Below are 21,251 nucleotides of genomic sequence, written 5' to 3' on the forward strand. Positions count from 1 at the left end.
TCCAATTCACTTTCATACTAGTACAGTATTGAACTTTTTAGTACAATATATTTGTATTTAATATTTAAGAACTGTACGTTTTAAACTTTAAACTGGGTATATTTTTTATTTAACTTTTATGTGCAATACATTTTAATTAAATCATAATTTAAGTGTTTTTTCCCCTATTTTTTAAGTGCAGCGCAAATTTTCAAAGTGTATAATGTTAAATTGGCTTACAATAATACAGGACGTTTTAGGAATCAAATCTTTGTGTTGTTTTTGATCAATACATACTTGACCTAGCACGTGATTGATGGTGGTACTTGGAAAGCTAAATATATATTTTAGTTGGCGTAAAAACTGACAACTACTGTAAAAAAAAAAAACAACAGTATAGTATTTTTATTTTATTATTTACATGTTGCTGTTTAAATAGATAAAAGTCCAAATGCAAAATAATTCCAAAAAACAAAAAGCAAAAAAATAACTCGTGTTCAACGGGTTGCGGTGGTGACCCTCACGTTCCACCACGTTCACGTTCCAGGCAATTGCGTCACGGTGCGTTCCTTTTCAAATGTCACTGAGGCTTTTCCGAGGACACGCGAAGGCACCATGACAGCCAGCTTGTTCGCGGTTTCGGCCACACGCTCTCTGGCTCCTCTGTGGTGCGTCGGTGTGGAGAGGAGGAGGAGGAGAAGAAGAGGGGGAAAAAGAGGAAGGAATATGGTTTCATGTGACGCTCCTCCCGCACTAGCGGATCTCTGGTAGCGCGGAGGAGGAGAAGGAGGCGGAGGAGGAGGAGGAAGCTGCGTGGCTCAACAAAGCCTCCCCATACCTCAAGCGAGCGCCTCGTACGGTACCGAACAAAACCCGAGGAGCACCGAGGAGACCTAAATGGGTGAGGTGCAGCATTTTCCCCGCTGTATTCGCAGGCCCCCCGCCCCTCTCTCGAGCCTAACCCTAACCTCCCTTCTAGAATATCCCCCGGCGCATCTGGATGAGCAGGGGCGGAAAGCCTAGGTCCATCGGCTGGGTGCTCCCTGCCCACCTTAACCCCCCCGTGGGTGCGGAAATGTGTGTGCGTGTACTATGTCGTCCTCTCTCTGTTTTATCGTGAATGTGCGTGAGGGGCTTCATGAGATGATGAGTTGCAGATGTTGACACGTTTGCATTCGCGCTCACTATGCGTGCGCGTGCGTGTGCTGACTGTGACGTTCCTCATTAGGCGCGTCCCCCGGGGTGCAGAGAGGGGCTAATGGCCGAGTCATCGATCGCTCAATCGCCAATTATTTTATCGATAGCACGCATGCAGACAGGCGAGCGAGGGGAAGAGGTGTCCAATTTTCATTTTCAGTTCCCACTCATTGACGGTGTGAATGTGAGTGCGAATGGTTGTCCGTGTCTCTGTGTGCCCTGCGATTGACTGGCGACCAGTTCAGGGTGTCACCCGCCTTTCGCCCGAAGTCAGCCGGGATAGGCTCCGGCGCCCCGCGGCCCTAACCAGGATAAGCGGTGTTGAAAATGGATGGAAAATGGATAGATGTCCCCCCCAAACTCTCAGACGTGACATGTTGCTCGGTCTCTGCCACGCGTATAAACAAAAAGCGGCGGGCGAGGTGGCTAGCTGGCAAAGCGCAAAACTGTGTGCAGTGACCCCCGCTTATTCTCGGTTAGGCATTTGCAAATTAGCTTATTTGTGCATACGTTTTTGGAGCCTGTCCGCCGTTATTTGCTGAAAAGCTCCAATTTGCTGTTTTTATGCTCAGATCCAAGTATGTCTGATTTGAAAATATTGCTTTGGCGCTAAGGAACTATGTTGAAATGAGGGGAGGAGCTTCATTTAGGCAATGGCCTTGTCTTATACAAAGTGATTTGCCGCCATCTTGTGGCATTTATAGAAAATTACAAACCTTTTTGGATGGGTGTCAGTTGGTCGCAGATTTTCGTAATTCTTCGCTGTGGTTTGTTTACATGGCGATATTTTGAAGAATGCAAACTTGTGAAAACGTGTCTCAAAGGGGATTTTTTTTATTTTTCTGAAGACGGTAGCGTCAATGTAATCAAACAGCGATTTTGTAGTTTCTTTATAAAGTGACATCGCCATCTACTGGTCCGGCATGCACATCACAGCTTTTTTTCAGGCGCATGTGAACGGGTTGCAGTGATCCCCTGCCAGTGTTAGCGCTTTTAACATCAACACTCAAAACGGAAGACGTGCTCAGTCGGCCTCGCTTATAAGACACGACTTGGTAGATTTTCCTCAAAGGGTTTATAAATTGTGGCATTGAAAATGTTCTTAACAAAGTGTTTTTGCTGTGCCTACGTAAAATATGTTTTGTGGGGGCGGCCAAGAAGCATTTGATGAATGTACAAGCTAGCTTTCGGATGCAAACAATGCAGACCGAGGGAGTGTGCTGAAGGCACATGAATATGAAAATGATGAGCTTAGAGTGCTTGGATGTGTTCCTTCTTCACGTGGGAGAATTTTGTGGAAGTGGGATCCACACTTTGAGTGGGTTTGAGTTCCCCAGTGGACTTCGCAGAACCGCGAGAACATGCGAGCGCTGTGGCCGAGCGCCCACGTCAGCGTGCAGCGTGTCTGTGTCTGCGCGCGTTTACAACCCGGATGGAGCGCAGCTGTTCGCGGGACACCGCGGCGCTCATCTCTTCCCGCTCGTCGAGTCCAAGCCTGCATCTCCACAGCTCGAGTGGGAGTTTTGTTTTGTTTTGTTTTGTCTGCGGCCGTTTGAATGTTGTGACTCGCTTCTCATCGCCACCTCTTTGTCTCTTTTTCGCGCCTTTTAAATGTTAGCGACATTAGCATCGTTTGGCACCAGGTGCCAAGTCATTGATACAGAAAGATATTTCAGTGATTTTATTTTTTTTTTGCATATTGCAGATCATTACCATGTTCATTTTTAACTATATGAATCCTCCTGCTTTTTAACTACATCACAATCTTGATGGTTGAGGTACAAACTGGAGCTGAGGTCAAAAGTAGTCCTATCAATAACCAGAGAAACCAGGCTATCTATAACCACCTGTGTAATAATCAATAATCAATATCCTGATGAGTGTAAGTCTGGTTGAACTCTGTGGCCACCACAGCAGACGGCGGTTGGCTTTGCCACCGTGTCACTTGTTCCTCGCACTCTTCTTTCCACCCACGCTGACACAAGTCAGAAGTTCCTTCTCTTGTTGTCAGTCCCATAATCAACAAGTTCATTTGCATTTTGATGCATTTTTTAGCCATTAGGCAGACTTCAAATGATTCATTCCAATGATGCCTTTTAAAAAAACAAAAAAATGTCATCCATATGCTGCATTCGTGTGCGTAAAGGCCTCAATTTGGGAGGAGGGAGTCTGTGTGGGTGAGTCATACTCACCCGCATATACGCTTGTTTCCATGGTTACTGCGCCCCGAAAAAAATGTCTATCTATCTATCTATCTATCTATCTATCTATCTATCTATCTATCTATCTATCTATCTATCTATCTATCTATCTATCTATCTATCTATCTTTGATAGTTAATTAGCTTTTCAAGGTAATCAGCGTATCTATCTAGATCTAGCTATCTGATTTAAGCTACTTAGCTCAAGCTAGTAAGCTTACCAACTTAGGTATCTGATATGTCTATCTGTCTACTGTATCTCTGAAGCTAGTTAGCTTAGCGAACTAGTTACCAATAGGTATGTGTGTCCATCAACCCTAGCTAGTTCCAAGGTAGTCAGTCCATCTACAGTATCTTGTCCATTTGTATATTTTTTGAGAAAATGTAGTTTGCCTAATTATCTATCTAAACATAATTCGGTTAGCTGTCTATCCATCCAGCCATGTAATTAAGCTGCTTCACTCAACTAGTAGCTAGTTTACCAACCTAATTAGCTGATCTATCTAGCAAGCTAGTTCGCTTAGAAAGCTAATTACCAAGATAGCTATTTGTCCATGAACCTTAGCTAGTTCCAAGCTAGTGAGCATATCCATTTTGTACATAGCAGTTTAGCGTATCAAGGTAGCCATCTTTCTCGCCTGGTTAATTTGCTAGCTAACAAGCTAAAGGTCTCCCATCAAATCTCATCAGATCCGGTTATAACTGTTTATGAAGGATCTCATTAGATTTTGGCCCAGAAGAAATTCTTGAAACTTTAGCTCCCTTTTTAGCTACTAAGATTAAAGATTGATCGATTTGGAGGGTTGGCAAAGGCTGCTCTCGCTCTCTGCTCTCGTTTTTATTTGTGCAAACTTTACTAAACATGAAACCGGATACACTTAGTGGCCACGGCAGTGCTGCGGGCCCATAAAAGCCTCAATGTTTTATGTAGAAATTCCATCCTTGTTTCTCTTCATGATTACGGTTTGCTTTATATCCCCAAAACAGCACCGGAGAGTAAAAACGGAAGAATGCCATGCACCTATCTGCAATGTTTAACCTTTCGCTGCAACACGCCAACACTCTCACTCTCGTTCTGCCTCAGTGGAGGCCGTGGTGGAGTTCGACTATGAGGCCCAGCAGGACGACGAGTTGAGTCTGAACGTGGGCGACGTCATCGTGAACATCCGGCGAGACGACGGAGGATGGTGGGAGGGCGAGCTGGGGGGTCGCCGGGGGCTGTTCCCCGACAACTTTGTGCGGGTGAGTACACGCCACATCACAGTGGTGCCAAGTAACAAAGTACAAATATTTTCTAACTCTACTTAAGTAGATTTTTTCAGGTATCTGTACTTGAGTATTTATTTTATTGCCGACTTTTTACTTTTACTGCCTATATTTGTAAACAAATATCTGTACTTTGTACCCCAGAATGTCGTTTTTTTGGTCCTGGTGCTGGTGTGTGTGTGTGTGTGAGGTGAGAAGAGGGAAGATAGTGTGTGTGTGTTGGCAGGAAGTGGACGGTAGCGCAGTAACGCATTTCGACAGTGTTGCGGTCTCGTCATGTGCTGGATTTGTGCTGAGCTACTGTCACAGCACTCATTCAGTGTCGCGGTGCAGGACAATGGCCGTGCGTGTGTGTGTGTGTGTGTGTGTGCGTGTGCATGTGGGGCACTCAGTAATACCGCACTGGTGTGTCACAAGACTGCACTTGTGGGAATGTGCGGCATTCGGCCGTTGAATGTGTGTGTGTGTTTAGTGAGAAAGGGAGAATGTCCACAGTCGGCAAAACACAGGAAGTGATGCAATGGAGTAACTCAGGATGCAATACAAAATGGTATTATCACAACATTTTGATAATTGCCTGATAATTGATGTGTTAGAAAAGAGAAAAAGCTCACAGTCCACATTTAGCCCGCTCTGCAGGAGTCCTCTAACCTTTGTTACATTCATTTAGTGACTCAGCTTTTCATCTAGATCTAGCGCCGTTATCTGGCTAGCAAGTCGTCAGTCCTTCCCATTCTTATTATTACACTAGTTAGCTCAAGCTTGTTAGCTTAGCAAGCCAGTTACCAATATGTCTATTTGTCTATCCACCTTAGCCAGTTACAAGCAAGTTATGCTATGTATAACCTCCATATAGATATCTTTAATAGCTACCTAGCTTATCAAGGTTTTCAGAACATTTATCTATTTAAAACTAGCTTTGTTAGCAAGCTAACTAGTTGTCAGTGCTTCCCATTCTAGCTATTTCATTACAGTTAGCTGGAAGTTGTTAGCTTAGCAAGCTAGCTACCAAGGTCTACTTGTCCTTGTCCTTAGCTCTTTGTAAATTAGTCAGGCCTTCTACTGCATCCATTTATATAACTTTGATAGTGATTTTGCTTATCAAGGTAACCAATTCATCTATATAGATCTAGCTCGGTTAACTAGCTACACTTCTGCATTGAATCTGACCAGTTAAGTTTTGAGAAGTTTCTTCCCATTCACTGTCAATCAATCAACACACTGCTCCACCCAATTTGGTACCGTATCACCGTACAATTGCATACCAGGCTGAACTAGTATGTAACCATCAACTGGAATCTCATACAGCATCTCACAAAAGTGAGTAAATTTTCAAAATATTATATCTTTTCATGGCACAACAGTGCTACAATATACATTGTCTAAATCACTGCCAACAAAAGTGAGTACACTCCTGAATGAGAGAGTTCCGATTTCAGTTCCAGTCAATGTGGGTCCACCGTCAAGGCAATTTAGGTTTGCACCAGGTTAGTGGATGTCGTCACGTGAACACTGATCATGTGCCAGCTAATCGGACTCACGTGATGTGACTCAACGTGAGCGCTTCACTTGAAGCAAGGCTGAACCAAACTTTTTTTTCCAGGGCCGCATACAGAAAAATGGAAGAATGCGTTGGCCACTTGAATTTATTAACTCGTTAAAACAAATCTATCAAGCAATTGTTTACATATTTAAGGGGTGTGTGGCCTAGCGAGTGACGTCAGAAGCTCTGACTTGAGCTGCGGTTGGCCATTTTCCACACGTTAGCATCTGTGCCATGCTCCTTGTAAGTGTTTTTAGTTTGTATTTTTGCATTTTGCAAAAGTGAAAAAAAGTGAAAGTGCATCGGTGCATGTATTTTTTTTTTTTCAGTCTATCTGAATTTTTGTTTTGTTTTATTGGGGGCTGGAAACTGATTATTGGTATTTCTACTCATTGAAAATTGATTTGATATAGTTTGTAAATAGTGTTACAAGCTTGGACAGGGGAAAAAATAAACTCATGCTACCACTTCCTTGGACTTTAGACACTCTAACCAGAACCCTGATTCAAAGTCAAGTCAGTTAAAACAGTTACTTCGACCTGCCAGCCCAACACACAAACACACCCCCACACACACCCACACAATACAATACATGCAGATGTTTCCTGTTCAGATATGACGAATTAATGTTGTCTTCCTCATTTCATCTGCCTTTCCTTTAAGTCGCCACGGCCTCCCTACTTCCCCCCACTGACAATAGTTAAAAAGTGCAATCTCTTGGAAGTCCTAACGACTAACAGATGTATTGTGTACCTTCCAATTCAATGCGCTCGAACGTAAATCCGTCAGACGTCCCTCAGCTCTCGTAAAGGAAGAGGAAGCTGGAGCCTCACAAATGGCCGCTGTGGGTCTTTGCGTGGGCTCGCATGTGGTGTGTAGGACACTCGTGTGTGTGTGTGTGTGTGTGTGTGTGTGTGTGAGTGTGTGTGCAGGCATGCAGTGTCAATCGATGGTCAACTTCCCGCTGGACCGCTGCTTGTGTTGACTTTGTAAAAATGCGACTAACATGGCAATCAGCTCAGAGTGATAGTGTCCATATGCTATATATATATAGCATATATATATATATATATATATATATGTGTGTGTGTGTGTGTGTGTGTGTGTGTGTGTATATATATATGCTCTGGTATATATATATATACACACAGACACACATACGTGTGTGTGTGTGTTATTTTTCTAAAAAAAAAACTAAAACAGATTTGGGCTATTTGTGTGGGGGCTGGAATGGAATAATGGCTTTTCAATGAATTTCAATCCAGGATTTGAGATTCAAGTGATTTTAGTTGTATTTGTTTGGCATCTGTAAAATGACATGCCCATAGCATTTTGATGTGGATTCAGCAATTCTTTTCTTCTATTTTCAACAACTAAAGCTTGAATCCTTAGTCTAGGTGCTGACATTTCGTCCATTTTTGTGTTTCTGTGGCCGAGATGAACAGGAGTCGCTGTTGTCTAGGAAACCGCTTGGTATTTTTGGACCTTGTGGCTCATTAAGGCTTTCGTGCCACACCAGGCCATGTGAGGGGACCGTGTGTGTGCGTTCAAATGTGCGTGTGCGCGTGTGTGTTTGTGAGTCAGTCCAGCCGGCCCGTCTGCTTGACTGGGCCGTCTTCGCCACAGGCCATGGGCTTACGAAACAGCGTCGCCACGGTTGCGGCGGTGGAGACGTCAGCCGTCATGTCCGCTTTCTCTCCCTTTTCCCCCTTCCGCCATATTTGTTGTCCCGTCTCCTCCGCTTTCTCTCCGGCGTGGACGGCGAGGCAAAAGTTTCACGCTGTTTGTGTTTGTGCACATTGGGAAGCGTGTCGTAAAAAAGACAAACACCAGAATTTCTAAACTATACAGTACAATAAAAGTTTGGAAAGCATAGTATAATTGAGTTTAAAATGAATTAAAAAACAGCCTTTTGGTGTTTGCCTACTAAACGGAGAGTTAAAAAATTAGACTGTAAGGATTATTAGGGCCACAGTGGAAAAAAAAAGTCTCGGAGATTAAACTCCTAATTTTTCTAGAATAAAAGAAATAAATAAAGAAAAAAAGTCATTTTGGAGCTTGAAGTAGTAACTTTATGAGAATAAAATGATATAGTTTAGAGATTGAAGTCATAATGTTATGACAATAAAGTCGTATAATTTTGGAAAAAAAAGATTGTTGTATAGATAAGATTGAAGTTGTAGTAATAATAATTAAAAAAATCATACAATTTCCAGATGGATTATGAGAATCAACTTGTATATTTCTAGAAAAACGTCTTATATTTTTTAGATTAGAGTCGTGATATTATAAGAATAAAGTTTTATATTTTCTAGATTAAATTAATTTTACAAAAATAAAGTGGCATATTTTTCAGAATACAGATATCTATATTTTCAATGTATCGATTCATAATCTTAAAAGCGTAAATGTGTATATTTTCCCTAAAAAAGTCGAATTGTTTGGCTAAAACATCATATTTGAAGGAGTGAATAAAAAATGCGTCCACACGCATGTGACGCATCCGTCTGAGGCAAGCAGCCACTGGCTTTCTTTTTATACCTCGCATACAATGACCAACTCATGCGCCTTTCAAGCAACAGCTGCACATTTACTTTAAAGTCCCCATACTGATAATATTCTGATGGTGCTGTGCCAAAACACTCATTATTTTCCAAATGTTTTTCTCCATCGCTCATCCTTCCTCAGCCAGCCAACTAAAAGTGTACATTCTCTCCGTCAACACATAACTTTCCAAGTCTTCGGATCTTTTTGTCCTTCTTTGCAGGAGATCAAGAAAGATGGCATGCGAAATGGCGGACAGGCCGGCGCGGCCGTCAAAGCCGACCTGTCCAACGGCCGGGCCAGTCCCGTGTCCGAGCCCGGCGTCAGACCGGCCAAGAAAGGTAAGCCGGCTCGCACGGCACGCGTCCTTCCTCCGTCCGTTTTTCCATCGCATTTGCCCTCATCTGCCTTGCGGGCGAGCAGGAGTATTCACGCCCACGGACAAGTTCCAGTGTTCCATGAAGCCAACGTGCATTTGTCGAGAATGTTAGAGGAAGCACAGAACATGCAAACACGTAGGCCGAGTCCAGGTTCAAACACAGAGTTGTGCAGATCAAATTACCATGAGAATAAAAGTGTATATTTTAAAAAAAAAAAGTCATATATTTGGGGGGGAAAGTAGTTTATTTTTAAGATTAAAGTTGTAATATCATGAGGAAAAGTTGGATATTTGTGAGAATTAAGGATTACATTTTCATGTAAAAGGTCTTGCGATAACAAGTTGTCTTTTCAAGATAAAAAGTCATATACCTTCAAGATGAAAGTAATAATATTGATTAGCACAGAAAGGAGCACATTCGCACTTCCCGACAAACGGTCAATTATCATCACCGAGGATAACACAATCAAGACTGAGGGCTATCGCGAGAATCATTTTCAGGATAAAAGTGGTATATTTTCCAAATAAAAGTTGGAATATTACGTTTAATAATATTATTAATTACTTATTAAATATGCGCATTGATTAATTATGATTATTAATAATACAAGTTGTATATTTGGGCAGAATTTATTTTTGTTTTCGAGATTAAAGCCGTAATACTCTGAGAATAATGTGGATTGTTTTTAAATTGTAATATTACAAGAATAAAGTTGTTTACGTTTGAGAAAAAAAGATGTCTATTTTCAAGATTGAAGTTGTAATCTTATGAGAACAAGTTGTACTTTTTCGAGAATCAAGTTGTATATTTTCAGGTGAAAATGTCTTATCTTTGAAGCAAAGTTGCAATTTTATGAGAATAAAGTTGTGTAAAAACAAGTTACCAGGCTATTTTGACAAAGTTAATATGCATATACGTTTATGATTAATACATAATTGATTTGTTTCATGTCCATCCATATGATGCCCAACACTTTTGTCATGAGAAAGGCGTCCCCTGGTGGACGAAAAGAGAACAGCAGGTCACAGCAAGAAATGTGCTGTCATGAGCTGAACCAATTTGGTTAGCTTATCCAAAAACATGTCGGCCAATGGTATGCTTTATTTTTACTTCCGTACCAGAGTTGAATCTTCTACTTGTACACAAATATCCAACTGTACTACTTAAGTAAATAATGTGAGCACTTTGGAAAGAAAAGCGCTTGATGACACAAACAAGGGGAATGTTACCCAAAGACGCTGAAGAGAAATAATTCCTAGATCTCCTGACAGACCAAAGGTTTCGCGGTTTTTGATGACCACAAACTGTTAGCCAAACCAAAATGTTCTACTTTTTGCCAATACACCGTTAACTTGAGTATGGATGTGAGTTCCAGGGGAGCAGATCCGTAAGCGCCGGTGCAAAGCGGCCTTCAGCTACGTGCCTCAGCACGAAGACGAGCTGGAACTGAAAATAGGCGACATCATCGAAATCTTAGCGGAGGTAAGACAATAACGTTGGCTTTTCGTATTCGTCCAACGACAAGCTGACTGTAGAAAACTGCTTGTTTTGAAAGCAGTGGTTCAAAAAAGGTGTTTGCTGTTACTACTGTTGTTCACTAGAGGGCAGCACTGCCCCTGAAGCGTGTGCTTGTTGTTTGTGCCGCGTGCAGGTGGAGGAGGGCTGGTGGGAGGGCGTCCTGAATGGCAAAAGTGGGATGTTCCCCTCCAATTTCACCAAAGAGATACTGCTCGAAGTCGACGGGCCCTCCGCGGACACGCCCGCCTCGCAGGAGGAGCCCCGCAGCGGCTGCAACAGTGAGTCTCGCCCAATCAGAGGGCCGGGATGGCGCCCAGTTTGATGATTTAAGAGGTTTCTTTGGGGTGTGTGTAGGTAAGAACAGTCCTGGGAGCGAAAGCGATGGAGGGGACAGTCGGTCTGAAACAGGCTCCGGGGAAATCCAGCCCAAAAAGGTAAGCAGAGTATCATTGTAGAACTGGATGCCACAAGATGACGGCAAATCACAACCTTTGTCTAAATTAAGCTGATCGACTCACACAACTCCCAAAATGTTATACAGATACCTTTAGGTGCATTGCAAACGCTGAAGATGGCGCTGTTGTGTCTGACTTGTAGGTGAAAGGCTTCGGCTTTGGCGACATCTTCAAAGATCAGCCCATCAAGCTCCGGCCGCGCTCCGCCGACGTCGACTCGGAGGCCGACAAGGTGACTCGGCACGCGAGCATTTGTCAAGCTGCCCCTTTAAGTGCAGCAATCGCCCGCATTTCACGCTTCACTCTTCACTAATTCACGACCTCAAATGCCACAAGATCTCGCCGAAGCACGTTAAGGAACCATGTTGAAGTGACAAGCTTTTTGTGTCAGGGAGGAGCTATGTTTAGCCTGGGTTGTTAGTAGAAGTTACCAAGTTGCACTATTTGCCACAGGTCTTGATTTACTCTAGACCCCCCCCACCCCCCCAAAAAAAAGGGTACCGATCGTGTCCCATGACCACTAAATTGATTCTGTAATCGTTTTTGTTTTGAGGGAAGGAAGTCTGGCGTTGACTCCTCCTTTTCCTGTGTCAGTTTGACTGCACAGGAAGTGCTTTCATGTTCACACACACGCACGATCTCTCTCTCAAGCAAAGCAGAAGCGAGAGAGAGCAGCGAGGAGGGAGAAAAAAAAAAGCACAACCGTTTTTCACTGACGCTCACACATTGAAGCGCACACACACACACACACACATGGTGGGTGTCCCGCTCCCGGCGCTGATGTAGCAACGTGTCGTCTGTCTGTCTGCTTTTGACTGCGAGCCGAGAGGAAGGTAGGATCTTTTCTTTTCTACTCCTCCATCCTTTTCCTGTTCTTCCTTAATTCTATTCGTCTTGTTTCCTAGGAAGCTGTCGTGCAGTTTTGACACTTTTACATTCTAAATTCACCCCAAAACATAAAAAATATACCCATATATAGACTTTATGGCTTAGAAATGTAGGTAGATTAGGCGTAATTTTTTTTTACAGGGTTTCTACATATTACATTTCCAATACAGTACTATTTTCTTTGATTAAAAACACATTGCAAAATAATTTAGATGTTTTTTTTGTAGGGGGCTGTAATAGTCAGTGATTTTGAGCGTTGTCAAGTCAAAGTACCAATAAATTCTTACTTTTATGCAAACAAATAAATTAGAACAGCGTTTACAGTCATACATTTTTTTTTCAATTTTTTACTTTTGTAAGTACTACATATGATGACTATCAAAACAATTCCATACACTACATATTTTCCACCCATCCATTTTCTATAGTGCTTTTCCTCATTAGGGTTGCGGGTATTTATTACTTAGCATATACTAACATGTACCATCGTCATCTTCTGTTTGCTTGCTTAAATTAGATTTAAACATTTATTTTAATTCCTCGTTGATGCTCGTATTTGTTTTTACTTTTTTGGCTGCTTTATATTATTAATACGAGTGTATATGTGTGAATATTGCTGCTGACAATACAAAATAAACGAAGTATATCTTATCTAGTAAGCTGATGTGCCTATTTAACAAACGCTGGTTAGCTTAGCAAGCTAGTTACCAGTACAACTGTTTGTCCATGAGCCAAGGCTAGTTACAAGGTAGTTAGCCCATGTACAAGATATTGTCCTTTTTATTTTTTTTTTATAGAAGGTAGTTAACCCATTTGTCTATCTAAACGTAGCTTAGTTATCTGTCTACCCATCTAGCTATCTCGCTCGAGCTAGTAAGTTTACCAATTTAGCTGTTATCTCTAGCTACTTTATCGCTTAAGCTAGTTATCTTAGCAAGCTAACTACCACCATGTGTATTTGTCCATGAACTTCAGATAGTTGATAGTCTCGCTACTGGTTGTCTGTGTGTAGAATTTGAGTGCAAAGAAAGAATGTAACGAAAGTTATCGATCAGTGTTTCCTAATTATTTGAACCTAATGAACTCGTGTGTGTGGAAGTCGAGGATGTTGTGCAGCCTGCCTCCCGCCGTGCGCGCTTTTATTGGCTCGACGGGACGCCGTCGTCGTCCGCATGCTGCATGCAGCCGGGGGGTGGGGGTCTTGGTTTGAAGGCAGAGGGATGGGATGGGGGGGTGTTGGTGGTTATGCTGAGTCACCCCACCGCAAACGGCAACTTCTGGATGAGAGAAGATGCTAAATGCCAGTGGTGGGAGGTAACCAAGTACAATGACTTTTTTGTTGTACCCGAGTCGAATTTTCAGGTATCCGTGCTTCACAATGTCTGTCAAAGGTTTTTTTTGTTTTTTTTTTCATGTTGCTTATCTGTGTTAAATGGGATGTCGCATCAGAAGTCACTTGACAGCTGTGTACTTTTTTACTTTTAGTTCCAACATTTAAAAGCAGATACCTGTACTTTCGACTTATTACTTTTTCAAAATAAACTTCTTTGTGCATGATTTTATGATATATATTGTCTATATCTATTTATATTCTTTTCACACAAGTATCTCTGTATGTAGTACAGTGTGAGTACTTTTGCACCTCAGTCTTTTACATAAGGAGTCAAATCAGCAGTTCAGTTTACTTTTACTTAATTACAGAGTGTGAGTACTTTGATTTTGTACTTTTCAAAGAAGTACTCCTACTTTTGCAAGACTTTTTTTTTTTTTTTTTTTTTTACACAAGAGTCTGTACTGCACTTCTGCTTAAGTAAAGTGTGTGAGTGCTTCTTGTACAGTGTGGTGGGGATTGATGAGATGCGTATGCACCTTTTACTTTAACTCTGCATACGACTCATCATGCAAACGTTTGCAGATGATGGGAAACGGTGAAGTTTTCAGTGAGTCAACGTCAGACCGCACTCAGCTCATCAAAACAACAGTACATTGTGACCTCCGCCAAGGCTTCGCCATGTGACTAGACGCGCATGATCCTACATGAGCACAACACATGAAAACCTGACGTAACCTATCTGGACGCCTTTTAAATCTTAAACCTCAATATCATTACAAACACATCTTACAACATTAGCCTTAAAAATGTCTTAAATATTATTTGATTTTTTTCTAAATGCACAGGAAGTACAAGTGTACATGCACATATGGCGAAGACTGCAATTTCCACTAACAAACCAGGCTAAACTTGACTCCTCCCCGCCATACAAGGCTTTTCTTTCCGTTGAGATCTATCATACTGTACTTCCTCGACACCAATTACTGTACTATTTAGAAAGGGCTTTGGTGGCATCTTGTGGCATCTTAGGGCATTTCAGAAAGAGTACAAAAACTCAAATAGGTGAGTTTTTCAGTGACTGGCAAAAATCTGTGGGTAATTGATGCCCCCCCCCATCAAAAAAATATTAATTCTAATTGCTTATGGATGCCACATGATGGCGGCAAAGCACTTTTTTTTAATAGACAATGACAAAGCTCCTCCCCTCACTTCAACATAGTTCCTTGGCACCAAGATGCCACAAGATGGCGCAAAAGCAATACTTTTATATTCAATCAGTGTATAATTGAATTTGCAAATATGCAGGGATCACTATACATGAAACGATGAAACGGGACTTGATGGCAATTTAAATAAGTGCCACACCAGCAGGGGGCAGCACCATAAAAACTCTACCTTAATGTCAGTTGTTAAAGACTAAAATGAGATCACTAATTAGTGAAGTAAATTATGCAATTTAAAAAAAATAAATAAAAAAGTATCCCGCACCCATTAGCTCTTGTTAGTCATCTGACGGGTTTGCGGGGGGGGGGGTCTGTGAACAGAGAAGCGTGTGTGTGTTGGGGACAGACGCGGCCCTGTGAGTGTTTTCCTGTGGAAGAAGCCGCCCCCCTGCTTCCGCAAACACGGAGGAGGAGGGAGCCACACAAACAGCCCTTTAACACACACACTTCATTCATCAATCCGTCAGCTCTTTTGATTTTGTGCAAGTCATCTTCTCGAATTATCTTTCCTGTTCACTGCGGCGCGATTACGAATGAATGAAGCACAAGGTGCCAAATTTGGCCACATTAAGGAAAGTGTAACGTTTATGTCTTCCAGGTTGCTGAGTGGAAGACGCCGAGCTCGGCGGCGCCTGACAACATGAAGAGCGATCCTGACGGCAGAGGAAAAGGTCGACCCGAGCTCATCCGTCCGTCCGTTTTCTCTAGCGCTTGTTCTCCTTAAGCTTTCTTTGAAATCTGCTTACAGGACGAGAGCTGTGCAAAGTCCTCTTTCCTTACGAAGCGCAGAACGAGGATGAGCTGACTATCAAAGAGGGCGAGATCATCGCCATAATCACCAAGGTGATTTCACGTGCGTGGGTGTTGGAATCGCCCGGCGGAGTTATTCTATTGGACCTCACCTCGCGCGTTTCCGTGCAGGACTGCGCCGACACAGGCTGGTGGATGGGCGAGGTCGGCGGCAGGCAGGGCGTCTTCCCAGATAACTTCGTCAAGCTGCTGGAAGCCGAGAAAGAGGTAATCGGAATTGAAAAGGGAATTGTCTGGGGGAATTTTCTTCTCTACATCCAGAAGAACATTCACCAAACTCAAACTCTACACTGATGGTTCTCAAACATTGTACAAAAAAAATATTTAACACTCCATAAACCTCCATCATGACCAACATTAAAATACAGTAGTGAGTAGGCCTAAGTGCTCATCAAAAACGTTTTTATTCCTATAAAGTATATATCATATATTACTCTACTGTAACATTATGCAGTTTCAAAACTGTACTTACCGACAGAAAAACAAAAAAAACTGAACTTGAGTTGTGATTCAATTAAAATTTATTGCACATAAAGGTGAAATAAAAAATGTTCTCTGAATAAATTTAAAAAAAAGATTACATGCAAATGTATGATACGCAAAAGTTAAATACAACTGAACTTTAGTTGCAATGATTCTTTTGGGTTCCACTCGAGGGAGCCCACGTACCATCGGGCTGTAAAATGTTTTAATAAGATGAACAATTAACTATTCCAACCACCCCTTGATTAATTAAGAGGGGTGTCCTGATACTTTTGTCCATGTAGTCTCTCTCTATTTTCCAGAGACCAAAGAAGCCGCCTCCCCCCAGTGCACCGGCAACCAAACACACGACGCCAGGTAAGAAAATCTCCTTCCTCCTCTTGCCGGTTACACATTGATGTTCCGAGGCAGCGAGAGAATGACGGCGGGACAAAAAATTGTGACCATTAGAGAAAAAGTCGGAGGTCAAGAAGGTTCCTCCGGAGCGGCCTGAGCACCTGCCGCACAGAGACCAGGACCGAGGTACCCACGTTGGTCCCACCTGCTCTCACTTCAAATTCTAACTGTTTAACAGTCTGTCGCTTTTTTTCTGTATTTATATTAACAGTCTAGAGCATTTAGCCTTTTTAACCTTTTAATCCACCAATCTGAAAACAGATAATCAGTTTGAAGGACATAAATGTGTTTGCTATATGAAAACGTCAGCTCAACAGTTTGGTACACCGTTTTCTGAAAGCAATGATTGTTGCAACAACACACTTTTAGTTGGTTGCTACAATAACAAAGTTAAATACAACTGAACTGTACTTAAAAAGCGCACTGTCCTGGATTAAAAAAAAAAAATCTAATGTAACATTTTGCGCAGGTTGAACATTCAATTCAGTGATCCTGTCACCTACCACTAGAGGGAGCCTGCAAAACACTAGTCAGTTTTTGTTGAGATTGTAAGTACAGGATAATCAAAATATTTGGCTTTCATTAGAGACAACATGAATATTTAATGCTGGTGTATTGATAGTGTATCAGAATGGTACCATACATATGTTGGAACTTGCTTCTAACGCCATTCATTTCCTCCATTCAGTTTCCCAAAAGACACTCATCTGATATTATAGCTTCACTTCAAGTCATTCCTCTTCTGTGCTTCTACTTTAACGACTGCACTTTTTATTTCCTTCCCCCAAAAATAAAATAAAAGGTTATTTCTGGATGAACTTGCGTCATGTCACACAAATAGAGAGGTGTGTGTGTGTGTGTAGGTGATGAGGTGGTCAAGCCTTCCCTCCCGACTGTCCTCCCCAAGAAACTTTTCCCTCCAAAGACCTCCGCTTCCTCCTCGGCTACCCAGCAACCCCCGAGGCGCCCCGAGAGACCACCCACTCTGGCGTCAGTACCCGCTCTCAGAATGTCCCGTGCGTCGCCCGTCCTACCCTAACGTTTGCGTTTGTGTGTGTGTGTGCGGTTTGGCTGCTCAGGTGTGAAAGCCCCAAGTCCGACGGTGGGGCTTCGACACCTGAATCCGCTCCCGACAGGTCTCATGCCACCGGTGAGCACGGAGCGGGAAGATCGGGATGATTTTCTTGTGCCTGTTTGACGCCTGTGTGTGTTTGTGTTGGTGGGTGTGTGTTCATAGATCTGGACCTGGACGCGGTGGTCCCGTCAGCGGAGAAGCTCAGTCACCCGACGGCGTCGCGGCCGAGAGTCACGGACCGCCGGCCTCGCTCGCAGATCATCACATCTGTGAGGACGAATGAATGATTCAAATTTGATATGAACGATTTAAAAATGTGCGCTATAGTAAGACTGCGAAAGTGAACAGCAATGTATTATTTTGGCGCCATCTGGTGGACTCTTGCTGTTATTTGGTTTAATTCACTGCATGTTTTTTTTTTTTTGTCCACGTTTGAGATGCCGTGTTTTATTGGCAGTCCTTGAATGCACCAACTGCACCAAAAGTGAAACTGAAATGATGTTTCTGCTTCTGTCCAAATGCGGCAACTAATAACCCATGTAGTCTACTTTGCTGTTGCAATTCACCGGTATTCCCGAACATTTATTATAGTGTGTAAATGCCAAAAGGTGACTTAATAACATTTGTGTAAAGTGCTGGTTTGCATATTTACTTGTGTTTTAGACTAGTTTTGATGAGCCTCGTGCGTTTTGTTGGTGTCGAATATTTAAACTACTGAAAACAGTCGTTTAGGTAACATGGGCTCATGATTGTGTAGATGCTAGATGTATGCTGTTGCTGCTTTGCGGTGATCTCCGTCTTGTGGCATCTATACGCAATTAAAAACCCTTTTAACGGTCGGGGGGTGGGGGGGAGCAGTTATTCACATTTTTGGGCTTTTTGCTGCAGGGCTCTGTCGCAATTTCCCACGAACAGTCAATGACTTTGAAATAACATTTACTAATTGACTTACATACTTAGTGACTTGCGGGTTTTTTTTTCATAGTCCTCAGTGACAAGCGGCGATGCGGAGCACCCGACGGAGGACCCAGACCCGGTCCAGTCCAGCCCTGTGGAGGTTTCGGCAAGAAAGGGACTTCCTGTCATTTCGGTAAGCACTAAACGTCACAAACTGTGTAGTGTTCCTTCTTTCCATCTTCCAAGTGAGTCACTGAAATGTACTTTTACTGAAGTAAAGGAGTTGAATCAGTACTTCTACCTTTATCAGAGTATTTTTCTGTACTTGTACTTAAGTAGAGTGTGTGAGTCCTATGACCACCTTTTGACTCGGTTTGAAAGAGGCTTCTTCAGTGGCCCCTTCCTCGCCCTTCCATCTCCATCCAGTAGAGGCCGCCACCCCGCATGTGTCTATGTGACCCCCCCCCCCCCCAGGTCCCCGAGAGTAAATCCCAGGCGGCCGCCAAGTCGTCCTCGTCTCTGAACCCGCCGGCCGGCCCCGGCCGTCGTCCCGCCTCGCCGTCTTCCCCGTCTGCGTGTCCAAGCCCCTCTCCGGAGCTGCGGCAGTCGTCGCCTGCCACCGCGCCCACGCTGGAGGAGCTGAGGAGGCAACTGCGAGAGCTCCGCAGCGCTGTGGAGCTGCTGAAGAGTCAGCACAGGCAGGAGATGAAGCAGCTGGCCGGCACGCTGGACGAGGAGAAGAAGATACGACTCAGTTTACAGGTGAGATCAGGCAGGACACCAAAGGCCCTTCATAGAGATCTTGACCCATTCACAGATTTCTTTTTTTTGGGGGGGGGCACTCCCGTATTCACTGTTTTTGGCTTCAGACTAATTGGTCCCAAGAACGATGTTAAAGTGATTTGCGAATATTAGATGAATCTTCGTCTATAATCATAAAATGTTGAGATATATGCTTTTCATGAGATAACTACACATTGAAAAGTGATTAAAATTGTACCTTGAGAGATTGTAAGATCAATGTAACGGCAAATGTCACATAAATACACCGTCAATAAATCATGTCTTTGTGTTTGATGCGACAGATGGAAGTGGAGCACATCAAGAAGATCCTGTCCAAATGAGCCGGGGCCAAGACTACGTTTGTGCCAAATGATCGTGACGATCGCCATCAGCAGCGAGCTTCGTGGACTCAAACTACGTGCCCCCCCCTTCCCAGCACCCCACCATGATCTCGCCTTACCTTGTGTTGACTTCTTTCTCTCCTGTTCATTTCTCTCTCTGCTGTCTTCTCTCCCGCCGCCTGCCGCGCTCGCCGGTACTGGCGGGTGGCCGCTGTGTTACCATGGCGATGTGTCACTCAGAGGTACTCGCGTGAAATGGGTGGCGAAGGCCCATCGGAACCCCCGCGGGCCGGTCGGTTCGGACCGCCGCTGCGCTGTCGTGCGTCCACGCAGTGGCCTTCCCGCCTCTTTACTTTGCTGTGTGTGTGTGTGTGTGTGTGAGACAGGCACATTTTATCTCCCAACTTGGTGGCACATGGTTCAAGCAGGATTGATGTTTGTGTGTTTATTTAGCATTCATACATCGCAAATGCTAATTGGCCCACTTTGTATTACTATTTCTCACATGGCTATTCTTATGATACACCATTCACAAAACGTGAGGAATATGGCAGAAAATTTCAGGATGAACCTTAAATCCTGAACCTTTTGTGAAGAGTGTATTTTTTAAAATCCCTCCACTATACCAGATGCTAAATTGCAGCGTAAACTGAGGGAGTTTTGTGAGATTTATCTTACTTAGCACAGTGTAAAGGCAACAGAGGTTAACAGAGACGGAGGACTCGAGTCACACGACTTGACTCGAGTCAGACTTACGTTGCCAGTTTTAGGACTTGTTTGGCTAAAACTTCCACTCGACTTAGGCCTGGTACACATAAGGATTTTTTCAAATCTTTTAAGATTGTTTATCCGTTACAGATTCCACACATGAAGATAAAAAAAATTCAGGTTCACAGTTTTGGTCGTATTGTGTGTGGTGTGCTCCGATGATCTTAACATACAACACCACACATAAACATTCTGTTCCACCAGTGATCTCGAATCTAGTCCTCCAAGACAGAAATCTTGCGTGATCTAACAAAAAAGAAGAAGGAACACCACCGGTTATGTTGTGCCGCTGTTTCACGAGTGTTATAGAATGGTGACGTCGTCAATAAAGACTGAACCCACTTTTACACAAAAAACGACGACTTGACTCGTTGGCTTTTTTGCCACAGTAATTTGGTGCTTGCTTGAAACTTTAGTTAAGACTTGCTCGTGACTTACTTCCAACTTTGATGGTTAGCCTAGCGCTAACGACACAATTCAAAAGGGGTTCACTGTACTGTACATTCCGTTAGCGAAGTGACGACCATTGAAACAGTGAGTAAGGGCGCCCCCCACAGGCACAAACGTGACAGGACAAGCGAGCTACTGACCACCCACTATACAAATATCGTAGCTTTATTCCAAACTTGCCTCCCGATGATGCATGAGCACATCTGTGTACATGATGATGATAATTATTGTCGTTTATTTGCACTTTTTTGACCTCAGCAGAGACTCATGACGGTTGCATCCGCTTGGCACTGGCGCTTTTTAGTCAGCAGTCACGTTAGCGACAGGGTAGAAGGAATGTGGGCTGTGAAGGTGTGGGTGGGTGCGTGCGCGCGCGCGTGCGTGTGTGTGCTTGACATGCACGGCCGTTTGCTTCCTCCTCCGTACGATACGACGTATGTGCACAGAATCTATGGCAACACATCACTGTGGCCTTCCTATTTCACGTTTTCTTTCTGTCACTCAACAAACAAGAAAACAAAACTGAGGCTGCAAATTGTTTTCTTGACTTGGTCCTCTCTTTCTCCAGGATAGTGATGATAACAATATATAAATATATATATTCTTTTATATTTCTGTGGAATAAAGATGCTATTATGTACTGTACGCGTTGGTGATTTCGTTCATTATTTCAAGTGCAAATAAGAGAAATTGTGCCTCAAATGTTGAGAAATGATGTCAGT

The 21,251-nt window shown here is 43.1% G+C and overlaps 1 protein-coding gene across 6 annotated transcripts; it reads left to right on the forward strand.

The window, feature by feature from the left end:
• The first annotated feature begins 557 nt into the window (after positions 1–557).
• On the forward strand, positions 558–21,174 carry sh3kbp1 (SH3-domain kinase binding protein 1). 6 transcript variants are annotated; one of them, XM_061757936.1, is made up of 18 exons: positions 572–880; positions 4,461–4,618; positions 8,953–9,070; positions 10,485–10,591; positions 10,761–10,905; positions 10,982–11,061; positions 11,225–11,314; positions 15,125–15,197; positions 15,275–15,369; positions 15,448–15,543; positions 16,122–16,176; positions 16,270–16,341; positions 17,079–17,205; positions 17,295–17,365; positions 17,453–17,559; positions 18,276–18,380; positions 18,662–18,949; positions 19,273–21,174. In XM_061757936.1, the coding sequence occupies exons 1-18, from the start codon at positions 877–879 to the stop codon at positions 19,309–19,311; spliced, it is 1,830 nt and encodes a 609-aa protein (XP_061613920.1). In that variant the 5' UTR covers positions 572–876; the 3' UTR covers positions 19,312–21,174. The 6 variants fall into 6 exon arrangements, with proteins under 6 accessions (XP_061613921.1, XP_061613923.1, XP_061613922.1 ...); XM_061757941.1 differs by lacking the exon at positions 18,662–18,949 and having other exon boundaries at positions 568–880; XM_061757935.1 differs by lacking the exon at positions 19,273–21,174 and having other exon boundaries at positions 564–880; positions 18,276–18,853.
• Positions 21,175–21,251: the final 77 nt, after the last annotated feature.

This window comes from Phyllopteryx taeniolatus, chromosome 20 (assembly GCF_024500385.1).
Source record: "Phyllopteryx taeniolatus isolate TA_2022b chromosome 20, UOR_Ptae_1.2, whole genome shotgun sequence".
Classification (NCBI taxonomy): Eukaryota; Metazoa; Chordata; class Actinopteri; order Syngnathiformes; family Syngnathidae; genus Phyllopteryx; species Phyllopteryx taeniolatus.

Excerpts from the sequence above, each read along its gene's own strand:
- sh3kbp1 (XM_061757935.1), top strand. Across the intron at positions 11,315-15,124 it reads TCGACTCGGAGGCCGACAAG|GTTGCTGAGTGGAAGACGCC; the intron begins GTGACTCGGCAC and ends TATGTCTTCCAG. Across the intron at positions 15,544-16,121 it reads TGCTGGAAGCCGAGAAAGAG|AGACCAAAGAAGCCGCCTCC; the intron begins GTAATCGGAATT and ends TCTATTTTCCAG.